Source organism: Rosa rugosa, chromosome 1 (assembly GCF_958449725.1).
Source record: "Rosa rugosa chromosome 1, drRosRugo1.1, whole genome shotgun sequence".
Taxonomy (NCBI): Eukaryota; Viridiplantae; Streptophyta; class Magnoliopsida; order Rosales; family Rosaceae; genus Rosa; species Rosa rugosa.
In genome coordinates this window covers 19,909,705-19,929,643 of record NC_084820.1, presented here as the reverse complement: position 1 = coordinate 19,929,643, position 19,939 = coordinate 19,909,705, and the positions used below count along the sequence as shown (strand labels likewise).

At 37.6% G+C, this 19,939-nt stretch overlaps 2 protein-coding genes, 1 long non-coding RNA gene and 3 pseudogenes across 5 annotated transcripts; 4 read left to right on the top strand and 2 right to left on the bottom strand.

The window, feature by feature from the left end:
• The first annotated feature begins 114 nt into the window (after positions 1–114).
• LOC133722952 (uncharacterized) lies at positions 115–4,549 on the top strand. 3 transcript variants are annotated; one of them, XM_062149804.1, is made up of 10 exons: positions 115–407; positions 1,225–1,298; positions 1,392–1,419; positions 1,837–1,989; positions 2,073–2,349; positions 2,458–2,560; positions 3,058–3,187; positions 3,286–3,443; positions 3,564–3,935; positions 4,073–4,549. In XM_062149804.1, exons 5-9 carry the CDS (start codon positions 2,130–2,132, stop codon positions 3,658–3,660), a joined length of 708 nt encoding a protein of 235 aa, XP_062005788.1. In that variant the 5' UTR covers positions 115–407; positions 1,225–1,298; positions 1,392–1,419; positions 1,837–1,989; positions 2,073–2,129; the 3' UTR covers positions 3,661–3,935; positions 4,073–4,549. The 3 variants fall into 3 exon arrangements, with proteins under 3 accessions (XP_062005788.1, XP_062005783.1, XP_062005780.1); XM_062149799.1 differs by lacking the exon at positions 1,392–1,419; XM_062149796.1 differs by having other exon boundaries at positions 1,225–1,419.
• Positions 4,550–5,367: 818 nt separating this feature from the next.
• Positions 5,368–8,239, top strand: LOC133722939 (elongator complex protein 4-like; annotated as a pseudogene).
• A 75-nt stretch (positions 8,240–8,314) lies between these two features.
• Positions 8,315–10,104, bottom strand: LOC133722931 (probable mannitol dehydrogenase). Its single transcript, XM_062149781.1, has 5 exons — positions 9,923–10,104; positions 9,699–9,812; positions 9,067–9,580; positions 8,819–8,972; positions 8,315–8,731 (listed from the first exon to the last, which is right to left on the bottom strand). Exons 1-5 carry the CDS (start codon positions 10,012–10,014, stop codon positions 8,526–8,528), a joined length of 1,080 nt encoding a protein of 359 aa, XP_062005765.1. The 5' UTR covers positions 10,015–10,104; the 3' UTR covers positions 8,315–8,525.
• Positions 10,105–10,459: 355 nt separating this feature from the next.
• LOC133722947 (uncharacterized) lies at positions 10,460–11,877 on the top strand. Its single transcript, XR_009852910.1, has 3 exons — positions 10,460–10,799; positions 10,904–11,125; positions 11,427–11,877. It is a non-coding gene; the product is annotated as an uncharacterized LOC133722947 (long non-coding RNA).
• A 1,222-nt stretch (positions 11,878–13,099) lies between these two features.
• Positions 13,100–19,678, bottom strand: LOC133722131 (probable mannitol dehydrogenase; annotated as a pseudogene).
• LOC133722920 (pentatricopeptide repeat-containing protein At5g65570-like) lies at positions 15,376–18,782 on the top strand (annotated as a pseudogene).
• Positions 19,679–19,939: the final 261 nt, after the last annotated feature.

Genomic DNA, 19,939 nt, shown 5'->3' with positions numbered 1-19,939 from the left:
ATCCCATTATAACGAAAATTGACTTTGTTATAACTCTTATTGACATATAAATATTTGAGGCAAAAGTCATAATCGTGAATTCGTGATTCAACGTGAATCCCACATTGTCCGAAAACTGAGAAAGTACAATGTCGTGGTATCCAGACGAATAGAAGGAACACAAAATTGAAGCTACAGCTGGAAGAAGATCTGACAATAATGTCGCCGAATCCAGACAAATTGAGTATCCTGATGCTTCCAGATCTTCTTTAGGATGGGACAAACAGTGTTAGAAGGGGATTCAATTTAGGATTACGGTTTTGCCCTGGATACTTGCATGTATAAGAAAGGCCTCCAGCACTATTCCAATTCGAGAAGCCTCCACTATGTGCACAATGTGGTTTTCATCTTTTACAGACTTTCTTTAGGTGAGCAAAACGTAGGTTCTGTCTATTTACCTCTGTTTGGCCATTTTCTTCTACTTTTGTTTTTGTTAGTTGCGTTTTTAGTTGTTGTTGGTTTTGAATTGTTATGGGTTTTTTACGTTTTAGGGCTTTTGTTTGTCTTCGGATTTGAGATTTGGGTGATTGTTTGGAAAAGTTTCAAGCTTTGTTTCTGATGTTTGGTAATTTCAATATTTTCATTGGATGGTGGCTTGCTTGATTTCGTAGAATTACTTTGTCATGTTCAATCAGATTACTTCGTATTGATTTATTGAATTTGGTTGATTTGTAGATGTAGATCAGTTTTATGATTGTCAATTTGTGATTCTGAAATTGTTATTATGGTAGCCACTTTGAGTATTCTCCAAATCCCTTGATTAAACTAGAGTCAGAGAAGGCCTTAGTACCTCAATTTGTAAACATTGTTTTTTAACATTTTGATTTCAATTTGGGTCTGAGATTTTATTCTTAGTCTTCCTTGCTGTTTTGTTTAGTGTAAAACCTCTTATTTACTGAGAGAAGAAATTTCAGTCCAAGAATGTCAACAATTAAGCCTATAGCAGACTGCAGCATGCTATAATTTCAATTTCAATTTGGGAAATGTATCCAATGTCAACAATTTTATGATTCCTTTATATATATATTTATTTGCGTGGTTGATGATTTCCTGGGCCTGGATAATTCAGAGACTTATAAGTGTTTCATATTTTGTTATTTGGGTTTTTTTTTGTTTTTTTTTTTTGAGTGATTGGGAATGAAAAGAAAAAAAGTGAAATCTTTATTTTGCTATGTTTGATTGCAGAGACAGAGAGAGACTCTTAATATTGTTGGAGAAGAGGTTTCCAATATTGAAGAGAGGACATCGGTTGATAGCAGGTAATTTTGGATTGCTCATGTATCTGTTTTTTTTTTTTTGTTGTCTGATACTTGGTTGTTGTTTTGAAATGCTCCGGGGAATTGCAAGTTTAGTCACTATGTTGGAAGGAAGAAGAATCGGGTAATCACCTTAAAAACTTTACACCTTAAAAACATCACGTCCTTAGTGCTCTCAAATTTTTTCCTATATCTCTCTCTTTTTTTTTTTTTTGTTTCTTTCTTCTCCTCAATTGTAACAAACTTTAGATTGTAACATTATAAACCAAATACGTATATCTACTTTTATCATCATACAAAATGATTTAAGCTTAGAAACTAGAAAAGATGACATTAGTTAGTAATCCATACCATCATCTGGAATCAAAGTATGTGAGTCTGTGCAGATAGTATGAATCCAGTATATAACTCTTTTGCGACGCTCTTAGCTATTCATTTGTTAGTCTGTACGTTTTTCTTCATTCTTTGAATCTGTAGATTTAGTCAAGTAAGATGTCTAAATTTTAAATACAATTTAATACGTATTCCTTCTCATTTTCAGCTTGAAGAAAACGTTCAACCTACATTGCTTCATGAGATAAAGGCTTATCAGATCGTCTTCAAAGTAAGGGTTCGTGTATCCAGAATATGGAGGCCAAAGAAATTTAATAGTGAGATATATGATGGCCTTCACTACATCTTAATTGACGAGAAGGCAAGCTCTTTACAAATTATTTATGATTATTCTAATCATTTTGAAACTCAGATATAACTTTCTTCTTTCCTAAACATGCGCAGGGAGATGCAATTCACGCTGTCATTGAAGAATCTGATTATCTCTACGTCTCCAAAAAAATGGAAGGACAGATATATGAGATTACCAACTTCTATACACAAAAACCACGACCGGTGTCGAAGTATAAAATAGTTGATCATGAGGCAGAACTCTGTTTCGATGAATCAACAAAATTTCAGGTTGGCAAGGATACCTTCCCTCCAATACCACAGTATTCGTTTCATGTTCTTGAATTCGATCAGTTCGGAGCACAAGTGAAGACTCAGGAAGTGCTTATAGGTATCTTTATTAACTCTGAATAAACCAGTTCTGCATTGATACATTAGATTAAAAATTAAATCATATTAACAATGCTTTGTTTTTTTCCTTCTTTTTTTTCAATGCAAGATGTTTATGGCTGCATAAAATCGGTTCTACCAGAGCACCAAGTTAATGTGAAGGACAGTACAAAACTGGAGTCAAAATGCGAAGTCTTCATAGAAAACTTGAGGTACCATATTTCCAAATTATTTTATGCATTACATATATTGGAATCTTTGACAAAAAATTAAAAACCAGTTTTTCAAAAAAATACAAGAGAGAGGATTTAAGAATCACCTTTTGGGGTCATGCTGCTAGACAGTTTGATATAGAAAGTATCAAGAGAAAATCTCCACCAGTGCTAGCTGTATTCGCAAGTTTAATTTCTAGGTAAATCTCAATTAAAAAAAAAAGAAACACGATTCATCATTAAAATTAACACAATTATGTGTAGCTAACTACTTTTACAATTTACAGAACGAGTCACAGCAACAGCAACATATCATACTTGCATGATCATCGATCCACACAATTTAGCAGCAAGTGAATACATAGCTGAGTAAGTCGTTTTATTGTAATATTGCCGTATTCTTCACTTCAAATTATTTATCCAAACTTTTCTTATCTTTTGTAATAGTTACTAATAATTTTGAAAAATATTAATCCAACAACCTAAAAAAATTGCAGATTTTCAAAACCTGGCGATAAAGTCAAGATACTTCCTGTACCATTCAAGCGACCAATAGCAGAAGAATTGAAGAACCAAACGACAAAATCGGTCTTTGAATTGAATACATTGAACCCAGATTCATATGTGGTATAAAAAAACACAACCTTGCTTTACATTTTCATGTGATTACATATATCTATTTCACTAAAGACAATTGATTTCTGAATCTGCATTTTACATCACAGAATCATTCAGTGTATTGCACTGCTTCCATTCTCCGTTTCCCAGCGTATAGTGGCTGGTTGTACAGAGGCTGTTCGAGCTGTTCTAGAGTGCTCAAAGTAAAAGAAGACAGTGGGGAATTTCTTTGTCCTAAACCCGATGTACAAATCCCTCTACCATGGTAAACCTACTAACCACTGTATTCCTTAATATCAATTCTATAGCTAATGAAAATATTACAACTTTAAGCGAAATAACTTCACTGCAAATTAACCCATTTTTTTTTTTTTTTTACATACAGTTACAACGTTTATGTGACAATTCATGATCATTATAATCAAGCAACAGTCACTCTGATGGGGAAGCAAGAACAACAGTTGTCCAGCATCAGTTGTTAGGATTTGGTCAATAAAAGACTATATCCAACAGAGCAGACATTACCAGAAAAGATTAAGAAAATGGTTGGCCAAACCTATCTGTTTGAGATCCAAATCAATCAATATGGTGAACTGGTGGTCAAAAATGTTTTCCCAGGTCAACAATCATCTGCATCAGTGGTAGAACAAAACCCAAGCACTGCAACTCCGGAGTGCCTTTCATCTAAAAAAAAGAGAAGCATTGAAACAAGTGGAAAAACATTGTTCATCACAGATACCGAGAAAAAAGCCAAGAGGTAAATATCAATCAACATCAATTTCTCTTTCTTATTGTTCCTTATAAACAACTTTGTGACAAATTTTATAAATCTGTCATAATTTATAGTTTAACTTATCTCGCTACTGTTGTAATTATATTTTTTTTCATTTGAAGCGACAAACAAGGAGCAACAGTGTTACCATCGTCAACATCATCATCAGCAAGCAAGGAACTATCTTAGCAAGAGAAGGCCAACTGAATCTGAATCACGCTTTTGTATAGCTGTGGCTTATTTTCTTCCATCATACCTGTGTTGACTACAAGCATAGTCAGCGAAACAACTGGAGAATGCTGTACAGTTGGGACTACAGGGATTTTGCTTTTTGAACAAATTCCAGCCCTGCTTTTTGACAACTAGCTCCAGTTGTTCCAACAGCATGTTAACTCATGTTTAATATTCTTTTTGTAACTCTGTAACTAAGACAATCAACCTGACTATGCAGCTGTTGTAAAGCTGCAATTAACACAGCTAGCAATACTGAGCAGCTAGCATTTTTGAACTGTGTCAAATAGAATGCAGTGCAGCTGAAATGGAAAATGTGTAAAAACTGTTTTATTATGTAAATGTAATGTAACAATTCTCTCTCCCTATATCATAGTTTAAATTGTTATAGTTATAGTTTTAAGAGAGAGATACTTGGTATTTCGAAAAAGAGTTGATATTTTATGTGAGTTCCAGTAACTGTTCTGTCTGTATTGAAATTCCTATACCAAGTACAGACCAAACAAACATGTAAATGAACAACCATAACTCCCGCAGCAACGCGCGGGCAACAATTCCTAGTACATAACTATAAGGTGGATTTGTATACTATTCACCCGTTTGTTGAATTCAGTATATTTATTGAGTGATATATTTGGTCCCAGATGATAGGTGATACAGCAGGACAGACCACCAAAGTAATTCAAGATGCCAAGCCCATTGCTTCATCAACTGTCGAGACCATTTCACCAGCGGATCCTGTCGTGATTACTGGAACTGCTGGAGTAATATTCCTCACATACTTCCTTCTGTAAGATCAAATATGGACATAACACATATCATCGTAAAGTAATTGATGATTAGCTTAATATCAATCCTAGTTTAACATGGATACAAACAGTAAATCAATACTAGTAACTTAATGAATAGTGTATCAATTCATTAAGGATAGTAATCCATTGCTTAGTCGACAAGAAAGGCTACAAGTTGTGATACATTAGGAATCTAAGAGTGAAACCTAAACCGACAAGGAATGCTTTAATGGGAAGCTTCTTGAGGTTTAAGTCTCATATATATACAGATGAATTGGTCCCTCATTACTACCAAGGCGGGAAATGAACCACTATACTTCTTGTGTCGTTCTCTCTCTCTCTCTCTTTACTTATCGTTAATTAGATCCCCGCGGATCCAAACATTAACAGTTTAAGTTCTGAGTTACTAAAGGTTAAAGTATGCGGCTTTTGTATTGGAAAATGGTCTCTCTGTGTCTGGTTTTGAGCTTCAAATTTTTTCTCTTTGGCTATTACTTGTGTTATTGGATGAGTTCAATTGTAAATTTTGTCAACTGCAAAATTGGCTGCAGGGTATCTGTTAATCAGGAAAGAGCTCCAGGCTTTGGTTGGAAGCACTGATTGAGAGTTTGGAGAGTGTTTTGGCAGCCATGGGTGCGACCAAGACTAGGACGAGTAGCTTCTCTCGCAGTGTTTCGGGTGCAAGCTCACCTCAAATCCCAGGACTCAAGCATGGACCCAATGGGACAATGTTTGTGTCATCTGGGATTCCAGACCTTGACAGTAATCTTCTAACTAATAAAGTATTGGAAATATCGTTATTTTATGTGTATTTTTTGTGCAATGTATAGCAGTTTAATTTGATTATGTTTAATCTGCAAAAATATTAGGTGGTGGTTTTGCTCTAGGAAGCCTAGTAATGGTGATGGAAGATGCAGAAGCACCTCATCATATGCTTTTACTTAAGAATTTCATGTCTTAAGGACTCGTTCGCAACCAACCCCTTCTCTATGCAAGCCCAGCCAAGGACCCAAGACAGTTTCTTGGTACTTTGCCTAGTCCAGCCGTACCCAAAGATGAAAAGTCTAGTCATCGAGACCCTGATCGGGTTTTCCTCTTCTTCGAGTTCAGTAAGTGGGTTTATAGGGTCAGCAACTGAACATTAATACATGTGATACTATGTTCTCAAATTTGTTTTTTCAGGAGAAAGGGTTGAGGATAGCTTGGCAATACAAGAAGTATTTTGGTGAAAATCAGCAGGGTTTTGATAGTCAAAGTAAGTATTTAATGGTCTTGATTCTTGTAAAACTAGTCTCATTAAGCACATAGCTGGTTTGGATTTTGAGAGCAATTTTCTATGCTATCATTGTCCTGATGGGAAACATGAGTTCTGCAACAACTTTGACTTGCGAAAGCCCTTGGAGAGGCAGTTTCTTATGGGCAAGCGAATAGATTGTGCTAGCATTCTCGATTCTTCAAATCTTGTCACACTTTATGATGGTTGTGCTACATTTTTATCACAATTTCCAAGGTATAGTATTCTAGTCTTATTTTTTACCTGCCTAAAAGTTTACATTTATCATGTCTGGTTAGTAAAAATATATGCAAATCCGTTGGTTTTTCTGAACGTCAAGCTAGCTCTTTAGTTCATTATGAAGGCTAACATTTGGTGAATTTAAATATTAAATGGTTAATTTGTCTAAAAACTATGCTTATAAGGTTTTGATTTTAACAAATGGGATTGATGCTTATAATGGTTCTTGTCAAATACTTCATATCTCATGTTGAGTTGTTAAGAGTTGTCATAATTCATAAGTCTGTGTAATACTTGGGTAATGAATATTATTAATCCTTGCTTAAGAAGAAATTTAGGTGGCAATGTTCTGATGGTTAGTGTTCTTTTTGTTTATCCTTTAATTTTATTTTTATATATGCTATCATGTTTTTAACATTCTTCTGACTATTCTACAGAAGTGACAGCAACATGTCTTGTGTTGGTCGTATTGTCATTCAATCATTCTGTGCTTCACAGTGTGGATATTCCAGCCTGGTAAGTGGCAATTGTTAGTTGGTCTTCAACTGTTATTCTGAGTCTTTGCTTTGTAGCTGCCTCTTATTTCTTTTCTCTGCTGTTTTGGTGATTCATATGGGTTGTGTATGTCTTTTCCTTACTCAAATCAATATATTGTATTACTGAATCAAGCATAATACATTTAATACTGTTGCATTGCAGGAATGGGGCATACTTCCTTCCGTAGATCTCTAAAAAGCATGCTACGATCTTCAAATGCAGTTGCTGTTGTGACATTTCCGCCTAGTCTTCTTTCATCATCCTCCTCTACAAGATAGCAGCACATGGCAGACACCTTGCTGTCAGTTCAAGCAATTCCAGGTTTATATCAGCTCTCACATTGTTCTTTGCACTCTTACCTTTTTTTTTGTTCTTTTTTCTTTTTATTCTGCCAATACTAACCTATAGCGAATGATTAATTCAGATGAGGACAAGGAATTGGCAACGCTCCTTACTGGTACGAGGACATGGTTGGCCTTCTTAATGTGCAGAAAGTAGCGCAAATTAACACACAGGTAGTGCAAAAGTTTGCTTCACCCAAAACTAACACGGATTGAATCAAGTTTGCTGTCTTTCCTTTTATGTGCATGAAGTTAGTACAAAGGTTATCATTTCTGCTAGGCTACTTGATACGAATTTGCAAATATGCAACTTCATTACCGACCCATTCACTCAGTCATCCTTAGAGGCCCTTTAATACTATTACATTTCTGTCAGTACATTTACCGATATGCCACTAGTTCTACTACCTTTTGAGTAGTTAATGCTGTACACATTTCATTGTATGGTTACCACATGTCTATCGAAGTTGGTCCAGTTGAAAAAAACTTTAAATTGGCACAATGCAAATAATTTTGAGTGTTTACTCTGTTTTGCTTATGTTTTTTTAAATGTTTTTCATAATTTCTCCTGCACAGGTTCCTGTCATTCTTGAGGCAACAACCTTCTCAATAAAGCTGCAAAAGCGGAGGTTTTTGGTTTTAGAATGTCTAAACCAGGCCCCTATCGATGGTTCTAGTGGGAGTTCATATGGCACTTCTGGTAGTTGTTCTGGGTCCTCTAAAACTGGATATCTTGATTTTTAGTTCCTGACACTGTCATAGTGGAGAAATTCAGTCTTTAGAGTTAAATCTAAAAGTCAGCCATCGTTGCAGATAAGTTCATTTCTGTTTGTACCAGATACAAGTTTTCAGTTCTTAATTTTGGTTTTTGATGAATTTGCATTAGCAGTAGGGATTAGAGATATAGCAAAACACTTTGAAGTGATTATATAGCAAAACAACATTACCAAAGAAGGCAGTAACATTATTCAAATATTAATTTATTTCAAATCATTACAGAAGGCAGTAATGTGATGAGGATAAGAGAGTTTAAAAGAAGAAAAAGAATGAATGTTGCGAACAACTAAAAATGCTCTGGAGAAAGAACAACAATGATTATGACACCAGATCAGTCTGGGCTTCTGTTCTTATTTCTTCATTGATACAGTCTGGGTTGGAGAATTTAAGAGCTAGCCTTCAGTGTGTTTCCAATGTCAATGACAAAACGGTATCTGACGTCTGCCTTGGCAAGGCGCTCCATGGCAGTGTTCAAGTAGTCAATTGGGATAACCTCGATGTCTGCTGTTATGTTGTGCTTGGCTGCAAAATCGATCATCTCTTGTGTCTCCTTCATACCTCCAATGCCGCTACCAGCTACCATCTTCCTTCCTGTTAAATCGAACATTAAGCTCCGTTAATAACCCTACAATGCAAAAGATAACAGGTAAAGCCAACTACTCGTAGTTACATGCTTACCCGTGAGTAAAGGCAAAACCGGAAGCTCAAGAGGCTTTTCTGGTGCACCAAGCATAACAAGCTTTCCATGAGACTTCAACAAACCAATCAAAGGCAAGAGAGGATGTTGTGCAGAAACTGTGTCAATGATCCCATCCATGGTACCAATGGCAGCCTACAAATTAATCAATGAAACAAACATTAATTAACTTGTTCATTGAATAATCCACTTAAAAGACGTAAAAGGTGTAACTTGTTCAAATAATTACCTGCATTTGATCTTGGTCACGACTAACCAAAAACGAATCAGCTCCTAGGTGTTTAACTGCTTCCTCCTTCTTATTAGGGGACGTACTGATCACTGTAACCTTCACTCCCATTGCCTTGGCAAACTTCACTGCGACGTGGCCTAAACCACCTAGGCCAACCACGCCCACATGCATGCCGGGCTTGTCAAGTCCAAAATATCTCAACGGGCTGTAGGTTGTGATTCCGGCACATAGGAGAGGAGCAGCACCATCAAGGGGTAGGCTGTCCGGGATACGGACTACGAAGTGTTCATCGGCAACCATAATGTCAGAGTAACCGCCATAGTTGGTGATTCCGTCATAGTACTTGCCACTGATCGTGAGTATTTGTTTGGGGCAGTAGTTCTCAAGATGGTCGGTACAACTATCACAAGATCGGCAAGCTCCCACTATGGATCCAACACCGACTTTGTCTCCAACTTTGAATTTTTGTACATTGCTCCCTACTTCCGTCACTTCACCGACAATCTCATGCCTACATTGCCAAATTGTGTTCATATTAGATTACTGAAGAGGGTTCAAGCATTAATAAAATGGTGAACACCTTTACTAGTTATACTAGTAAAGAGTGTGCAAGAAAAGGTCGAATGTACCCGGGAACTAGAGGATAGGTAGAGAAGCCCCATTCATTCTTGACCATGTGAAGGTCCGAATGGCAAATCCCACAGTACAACACTTTGAATGTCACATCTTTCTCTCCGGATTCCCTGCAATCAAATCGGTTGAACTTTAGAACTAACTATAAAACAATGTGTACTATGGTTTAATCTGAAGAGGATGAACAGAGAAGTGTTGCATGTACTAGTTGACAATCTACCTTCTGGAGAAACTGAAGGGAGAGAGAACACCAGATGAATCTCTTGCAGCCCATCCAAATGCCTTCCTGGGGTGTTCTTGCTCGTTAGACATCACTATTTTCTTTGTTGCAGATTATCAGTTGATGGTTTTGGTGTTGAAGCTTAATGCAGTTCGAGTAGTAAAAGGTGACAGACAGACAGACAGATATGGAAGTACGAGCTACCTCCAATGGAGTTAAATGCTATATATAGAGGGAGGAGATTTTTGGTCTGGGCCGGGGTGACGTACTGGGTGACGAAAATAGAATGTCGAAGAGATGATGACGTATTGGGTGAGCAAATAAAAAATTCAAGAGATTCAACCGACATCGGCGGTCAACAGAATGGTAGGAATGATGACTTGGTGGTCAGACTTTACTGCATGCGATTGAGAAGAAAAGTGATGAAACTTCTTTCGTACGTACACAGTACTTACTGATCTAGCATCACTAGCATCACTAGTTAGACCATCTCCAACAGATTGGTCTTTTGCCACCTGACCTTGCAACGATTACTTTTCTTTTGACTGTCCAAGGAGTTCTCCAACTGATGTGCCATTTCGACGTGGATTAGACATAGGCCTCTCCTCTGTCAAATTTGACAGCGTCTTCTCTTTCTGTCTTTTTTTTTTTTTATTGTTTCTCAGTGCGTCTCTCTCGCATCTTTCTTCCTTCATCTCACCCAGGACTTCAAAATTTCAGGGAAACACTTTTTCTCTCTTCAAATTTCTTCTCTCTTCTTGAGTATCAGGAACATGGATCAAAATTTTTGGACTTTGGACAGAGAATCAATGCCGAGAAGACTCGACTGCTCCGGTGACTTCGTGGCGGTTTCCGGCCACCGATTGACTTGCATGAGGTAGGAAAATTAATCCTCTTGTCGTGCTCTACCTCGTACTATCATTAGTTTTTTTTTTATTTTGCTGGAGTTTTGAACAATTGATGTTTTGGGTATGACGTCAGTCACCGTGTTCGTGATTTCCGACGGCTTAATACCAAAACAGAATCAGAAACTTTACGAATGGAGAAGAGAAATTGAATAATGGTTTGTCAAACAACCCAAGGCCACCAAGCATGAATATATTGATCGAAAGCATTTACAAGTGCATAGGTTGGTATAAATTGAATGGGTTGTGAAGTTTGGAGGTGGGTCAAATAGTGATTGGGTGCCCTTAGTGTTTGCAGGTATTTGATCAAATGCCTCACTCAGCTCTTTTGATTTTTCAGATTTTGTTTTGTGGTTCTGTTGTGCAGACTGTGATTGATAGAATGTAAACAACATGAGTGTATTGGCAATAATAGATAACTATAAGGTGGACTCATTCATCACTAGTGGAACATTCGAACTATTTTCATATACTTTAATGTGGGGAAATTAAGATTTTAAATTGATGTATTGGCAATAGATAACTATAAGGTGGATTTGTATACTATTCACCCGTTTGTTGAATTCAGTATATTTATTGAGTGATATATTTGGTCCCAGATGATAGGTGATACAGCAGGACAGACCACCAAAGTAATTCAAGATGCCAAGCCCATTGCTTCATCAACTGTCGAGACCATTTCACCAGCGGATCCTGTCGTGATTACTGGAACTGCTGGAGTAATATTCCTCACATACTTCCTTCTTCCTCCAATTTGGTCTGCTATCTCTTTTAACCTCAGATGATACAAAGGTAGTACAAGCTTATTGTGATATGATATTGCTTCAAGAAAATCCATAAATCAACAATTCAAGTACCTAGTCTTTGGAAGATATAAACCAGTTTAAAGATTGCATGTTTTCGGTTTTGGCTTAACATACATAATTTTATCATCATTTGAGGCTACATATTTGTTCTAACATGGATGTACTAATAGCTAATGTGCTATGGTTGTCCTACTCAGGTGCCCTCACTCCTGCTCAAACCCTTGAAGATTTTGTTTTGTGGTTCTGTTGTGCAGACTGTGATTGATAGAATGTAAACAACATGAGTGTTTTGAGAGAATTTCTTGTGTATTTCTTCTCTGAGTTCAATATCACATTTACATCAGGAGCATAAGGTTGTGCTTTGACACTGATGTGAGCAAAGACCTGCATAGTGTCTAGTCTTGGATCACTATTGCCTCTCAATCCCGTATCAGGATTGTTACCAAACTTCAATCCTGTAGGTTTGAGATCTTGATAATTAAGGAGTGTCAATCCTAAATTAGGATTGTTTTTACTTTCCAGTCCTATATCCTTAACAGTGATAAATGCAGATGATTAAAGCATGTTGCTATTGCTGTCATGTTTCTATTACCCAACATAAAGGAAAAGAAAGGCTGTGCAAGTCTTTAGGTCAATTCAATGGACCTTCTAGTAAGCCTTCTAGAAGTTTAGTTTGTATCAGAAAGCAATAGTTTGTATGGGGATCAAGAAAGCCTTCTAGTTTTTTTAGTTTGTATTAGTTCGTTTGGTTTCTAGTGAAGTACTATATGTTTATGTCTTCATCTATTTAGGTTTCCTGCTATGTATTCCCATATCTCAAATTCTCGTAATCTCAATTGCATCTTTTACTGGAAGCATTCATTGTATGATATTTGATTTACAAGATAAAAAAAAAAAAAGGAAAACAACATAAATAGAATTATGTATATTAAAATAATATTTAAATTTGACATATCCATTAGAGTTAAAATTAGTCAAAATGTTAACATGTCAATTTTGCCATGTCATATGTCAAATTTAAATTTGACCAAGGCTAAAAGACATAACCATTGGAGATGCTCTTAGGTCACAATTTTCTGTGTTCATCTTTTGGATGCCTGTAGTATCATAATTGTCCAATCCCAATTTTGACGCCATACAACAGTTACCACAGGTCCTCGTTAAATTTGTTTTCTTTTTCTATTTACTTGATATATATCATTTGTGTTTCAGTGGGCATTATAGACGGGATATAATTCTAACCTTGTGAAACACATTTAACCAGTTTGCAGAAGTACAAGCAACTATGCAGAAGTGGGAACCGGGAACTGGTTATAGCAAGGTTCCTTCTTCATCTACTTCTGCATGATTTATCTCAAACACATTTAAATGTTTATTACATGCCACCTTGCATGTCTACATAAGAGTCAACAAGCAACAGAAACTGAGACAAGGAAATCAAGCTCGATTCCAAATTCCATGCAAATTTAAGTGGTACACTTCAATGTGTTTCCAACGTCGACAACAAATCGATACGTCAAGTCTCCTCTTAAAAGGCGTTCCATGGCAGTGTTCAAATAGTCAATTGGGACAACTTCGGCGTCAGCTGTTATGTTGTGCTGCTTGAAGAGACATGTGAATAGTTCACACCCATGGACTCATGGCAGTATTAACTACGTCCACAAGTTGTTAGATGAGTTGCCTGAAAAGAAAGTCTTTGATGGAGTGTTCCTAATGATTTCAACGCTTTATATTTCCACTTGGATGGGCAACAATACCTTCTTAGCTTCATCTCAACCATGCATCTCTTTGATTTTTTTTTTTTATGAGAAAGACGAGAAATTATATTAAGTGAACTGAGAAGTACATGGAGCGATGTAAAAACATCGAAAGATAAACGAAAAAACATAACAAGATGCACAGACGCATCTGTAATGTAGGAAAACAATAAAAGATAACAAGATGCACATACGCATCTAGAATGAAAGGTAACCATGTGACTTGATGCCGAACGACATCGTTGCATTGCATATGTCACGAGAGCAGTGTAAATGTAATAGTAACCGTAACCGTAGCCGTAACCGGTGATATGATCACCTAGGAGAGGTGATTCGCTCACCGAGAGTTCGAAAGTAACCGAGGGTGTCAGAAACTCGTAAATTAGCAATCGAACTCCCAAGAACCAGAACAAATACCATATCAAAATGAGCAGCTGTCTCGGATCCAAGATCCGGATTTGATTACGTCCTGGGTCCCAAATGCGGATCCAAATCCGGCCTGAATCCAAGGTCAAGTCTAACGGGTCAAACTTGACAAAGGCCAAGGCCCAACATAATCTGATCTGGGCACCCAAGCACTTGGGCACCCTAGCTTCAGCCCGACGTCCGGCCACCCTTCCAGATCCGCAACGCCGTAAATCTCTCGTCCTGGTTTCGTCCACACGACTCTAAGCGTCACCACCCATGGACTGCTGCACCGTCATCGGTCTTTGACATGAAATCTCTGGTCGCAAACTCCGTTTGGTCCGATCTGGGAACTAGAAACCAGAAAACCATTCCGACACTCGTGGCCGTTCCAACAACTGCACTTTGATCTGGGTCGAAAACTTGCCCATCTCGAGCCCCTCCCACAGCCCTACTCCCAGAAATTCCAAGGAGTCACGGCCAAAATTCCAAGAAGTCCGCATAGTCCATGGATCCCAAATCCGGATCCGATCCAAAACCTCTGATATCCCATCGGAAGGTCGTCGACCACTTGCCCAGATCGAACTCAGCCTTGAACCCCAAGTTGTGAAGACCTGAGAGAGAGGGAAAACATCGCAGTCTGCCGCCGCAAGAGGAGTCTTAGACCACGCTTTTGAAAAGCAAATTGGAAGAAAAGAAGAGACGGTTTGCACCGCGCTCGAGGTATACGACACCAAGGGATGTGCCGACATAGTTCTTCATCAGAGATGGAGAAAGTTGCAGAAACGACCACCTATAAGGGCGGCGTTCTCTCAAACCCTAGAGGTTTTCTTTTTGAAGAGGTTTTCTTTTTGAAGAGAAAAAATTGAAATTTTTTCTTCTTATGTTATTGTTATGACTGCTAGGTACTTTGTATGAGTGGATCAGAAAACCCCTTGATACATGTCCATACAGCTCTTTGATGGAGATGGTCCTAATATTCGAAATAACATATGGGTCGATGCCTGATGAGCAGTCATAGGGCCCTAATGCTGCCCAGCTTGATCAGTTAGTTGATTAATACATATAACTAATATGATTAATATCGATCGATGGCGGAAGCTAGTTGCTGGTCAAAAACAATAGGATCGAGGCATTTATGTGAAAAATGAATGGTTAGTGAAACTTCGCTCAGACTGTTAGTTTTCATTAAATTGTGAAAATTATACTCTATACTAAAACTCATCTCGCAAGTCACTGTTCAATACTATTTAATGAATAGTGATTAGACGATTTTGCCCCTATATGTTGCGATATTTAACTCTCTCTCTCTCTCTCTCTCTCTCTCTCTCTCTCTCTCTCTCTCTCTCTCTCTCTCTCTCCAGCTGCATTGCTGCAAGGGCTTAGCAGCTAGTTGTAAATAAAATGCAAATAACTTATTAGAAACTCCAAAATACACGAGACTAATTGAATAGTTTGTAGTAAATTATATGAATATAGTTGCTCATAATGTTACTTGTTTTGTTGTTGGGTAAGCGGAGAATATTTATTTTTTTAGATCTTGAATGTCTAATTGACTTATATATTGTCTGACTTAGAATGCATGCTAATTGTGTCAACATGCACGATAAACAACATGTCAACATGAATCTAATTTCTTATTTTTGCATAAAATTTGTAATTAATGATAAAATGCTACCGTTATTTTCATTGTGAACTTGGGTTAAAAATTTAAAATTGAAGGCACTAGCTAAACAACCGAGTTTCGTCCAAACTCCAAAGGCAAGCCATGGGAACAAAGCTATATGAAGCTGCTTCTTAGGCTTAGTGGTAGAGCTGATAGAGCTCATGGTTGACGATGGAGTTGGGAGTTTTGAATTCGAAGGCAAAGATGGAACAGAGGGAAGGAAGGTAGGTTGATATTGCCAGTTTGGAAGACTCAAAATAGTAAGTAGTGATTGGGAGTTACTAGTGTTTGCTTCCATCAAATATGGGTATGGCCTTTGGTTTCCCCAAGCATTTCAATTTGCTTGCAACCTTGGAAATTATAACACCAACCCACCTCAAGTCCTTGACATCTCTTGCCCATAACACAAGCCACACAGAGGCCTCAAACTTTTACTCTTCTCTGATTCAACAATGCACACAGACAAAGTCCCTAAGAGGCTTGGGAATAGTTCAGACCCATATGATCAAATCCGGGTACATACAACTCACTATAGCCAATAAGCTCATTGATGGGTGTTTGAAATGTGGTAGCTTACATAATGCACGTAAGGTGTTCGACGAATTGCCTGAGAGACATGTAGTCATCTGGAATGCCATGATTTCTTCATACATTGGCCACAAGAAGAGTAAGGAGGCTATTGGGTTGTATGGGAAGATGGTCTTTGATGGAGTTTTGCCGGATGAGTACACGTTTTCCAGTGTTTTCAAGGCTTTTTCGGGTCTGGGTCTTGTATATGAAGCGCGGAGGGCTCATGGGTTGTCAGTGGTTTTGGGTCTGGAGGTGGCAAATGTGTTTGTTGGTAGTGCTCTTGTTGATATGTATGCAAAGTTTGGTAGAATGGGGGATGCAAGGTTGGTGTCGAATCGTGTTGGGGAGAAAGATGTTGTTTTGTTTACGGCGCTGATTGTTGGTTACTCTCAGCATGGTGATGATGGTGAAGCTCTTGAGGTTTTTGGGGACACGATCAACCAAGGAGTTAAGGCTAATGAGTATACTTTTGCTAGCATCTTGATCACTTGTGGGAACTTGGAGGATTTAACTCATGGTAAGTTGGTCCATGGTCTTGTTGTCAAATCTGGTTGTGAAGCTGCTGTGGCGTCACAGACTTCACTTCTAACAATGTATGCTAGGTGTGGATTGATTGATGATTCTCTGAGGATTTTTAAAAGGTTTCAGCATCCAAACCTGGTAACTTGGACGTCTCTTATCGTGGCTCTTGTTCGAAATGGTAGAGAAGAGTTGGCTTTGACAAAGTTTAGAAAGATGATTCGTGATTCAGGAGTTCCGAATTCTTTTACTTTATCTAGTGTTCTTCAGGCATGCTCAAGCCTTGCTATGATGGATGAAGGACAGCAAATTCATGCCACGGTCACAAAATTTGGATTGGATAGACACATATATGCTGGTGCTGCTCTCATTAACTTGTATGGGAAATGCGGAAATACAGAGATGGCAAGGTCAGTTTTTGATGCCTTGATTGAAATTGATTTGGTCTCCATGAATTCCATGATATATAGCTATGCGCAGAATGGATTTGGACATGAAGCACTTCAGCTTTTTGATGGGATGAAAGACTTAAGACTTGAACCAAACGATGTAACAATTTTGAGTGTTCTCTTGGCATGCAATAATTCAGGATTGGTGCAACAAGGCTGCCAAATTTTTTCTACCATTAGGAGTAATCACAATATTGAGTTGACAAGGGATCACTATGCTTGTATGGTTGATTTGCTGGGGCGTGCTGGAAGACTTGAAGATGCCGAAATGTTGATAAAAGAAGTCAAAAATCCAGATTTAGTATTATGGAGGGCACTGCTAAGTGCATGTAAACTTCATGGACAGGTTGAGATGGCAGAAAGAGCTCTAAAGAAAGTGCTTGAACTTGCTCCAGGAGACGGAGGATCTCATGTCCTGTTGACAAATCTTTATGCTTCAACTGGTAATTGGAGTCAAGTTATTGATATGAAAAGTACAATGAGGGAGATGAAATTCCAGAAGAACCCGGCAATGAGTTGGGTTGATGTGGACAGGGAGGTTCACACTTTCATGGCTGGAGATTTGTCCCATCCAAGATCTAGAGAGATAAATGAAACCTTAGAGAAATTGTTTGAGGAGGTGCAAATATTGGGTTATGTTCCTGATACAAGATTTGTGTTACAGGATTTGGATGAGGAGAAGAAGAAGAGGTCTTTGTACTATCACAGTGAAAAGCTAGCCATTGCCTTTGCTCTATTAGTGAGTAGTAAAAAGAATACCATCATCAGGATATTCAAGAACCTTAAAGTTTGTGGGGACTGTCATTCCTGGATAAAATTTGTCACGGAGAGAAATTATTGGGAGAGAAATAATTGCTCGGGACGCCAAAAGATTTCATCATTTTAAGGATGGGTGTTGTTCCTGTGGAGACTATTGGTGACCCCCAAATGTGACATCTGGATATTGATCTAGATAATCTTGTCTGCTGTTTGGAGTCACCAACTGTTTGATTGGCTGTAATTAATCACACTTTATGCTGCTGTTGCGATCTTCTGCCAAAGTATTGGTCTTCAGGGATCTTGTTAGGGAAGCCTAGAAGGTACTTCATTAAACAACAAATTTCCTTGTGTTTTGTCGATGAAATAGCTAACTTAATATTTAATATCAAACTGGACTGCTATTAATTGAAGAAAAACAAAATTCAAACTTAACTGCAAAGTTTTTTTTTTTCTTTCTTTTTTTTTGGGTACTACGAGAGATTATTCAGAGCACCGCCGTGCACTTGCACCAACATAAATGAATGGTTAGATTGCATTAAATACACTTTTTGTTTATTAAAAATAAAGTTGATAATAAATATCAAGGGTTGAGATTATTTTATAAGGGTTGGGTCACTTACACCGTCGGTGCATAGAATAATTTCCAGTACAAACTGCAAAGTTTCTATGTATCAAAAAAAGGTTTCTGTCAGGTAGATACTCCACGCAGGATCACTTAATGACACATGCGTTTCTTGTTCTCTGTCCTATGCACATTGTATCCACATTTCCAGTGTACTTTTCTTTCTGCAGGTATCCCCATAAACTGGATGGCTCGGCTGATAGAGCTTTTCTATTTTGCTAAATATTTCTTTTCTATCAATAATACCACAGCTGCATTGCAATCTATAGATTTGTCAAGGAGGGTGTGCTTCACCATTGACAACTTGTGCTTATTGGCTGCAAAATCAATCATCTCTTGTGTCTCCTTCATACCTCCAATTTTGCTACCAGCTACCACCTTCCTTCCTGTAATTGTAAAATAAAAAGTACTCATCAATAATTATCTTCTTTTTTTTGAAGTACTTTAATAAGTCAATTCAATTCATAGTTACCCATTAGCAGAGGAAAAACTGGAAGCTCAAGAGCCTTCTCCGGTGCACCGACTATTACAAGCTTCCCATCCGTCTTTAGCAAACGGATCAAAGGAAAGAGAGGATGAGCAGCCGAAACCGTGTCAACGATGCCATCCAGTTTGCCCATGGCAGCCTAAAAATTCAACAAGAGAACATTATCCACAAATTAAACACGCTTAACAATCAACTTATTGATTACGAAATCAAGGTAACTTGTTGTTCAAGTAACCACCTGCATTTCACTTTGATCACGGCTGACCAAAAATGAATCAGCTCCTAAACGTGTAAGAGCTTCTTCTCTCTTATTAGGGGAGGTACTAATTACCGTAACCTTAACTCCTTAAGCCCCATAGCCTTGGCAAACTTCACCGCGACGTGGCCTAGACCACCTAGGCCGACCACAACACCCACATGCATGCTGGGTTTATCTGACCAAATAATGCAAGTTTGACTTCAAATTTTAATTAAAAATGACCAAAATGCTCGGGTTTCATAACAATTTACGGGCATTGCCACTGATCCAATAATGAGAGGGAGACAGGGGTCCGCTGGGTCCCATACCCCACTCAAAAAAATAATATATATATTAATATTATACTAGAATCAAATTTTGTTATATATTTTTATATTAATTTATCAATTTGACTAATGATGATGGACCATCTTCAGAGTACTTCACGTGCTCTTTTTTTTTTTTTTTGTGGGATTGTTTGAGCAGACATGCTCGGTGCTCCCAACCTTGATAATTAATATCATATAATATTTTCCTTTTCCAAATCTTTTTGGCATCCAATATATAACCCATTCTATATTAATGATTTCTATTTCTTTCTTATTTACATATTTTCAATTCCAATACAGAAACGATTAAAAAAATATTTTATTACATCAATATCAATAACATGTGCGTCTATATATATATATATATAGTTATAAACTAGAGAATAAGAGAGAGATAGAAGAGAGAAACAGAATATAGAGGAGGACATATATATTTTGTCAAGTAATGATTCTCGATCAGCTAATTCTTTTGTGATATTGATATTGATTTTACCAGTTGCGACTG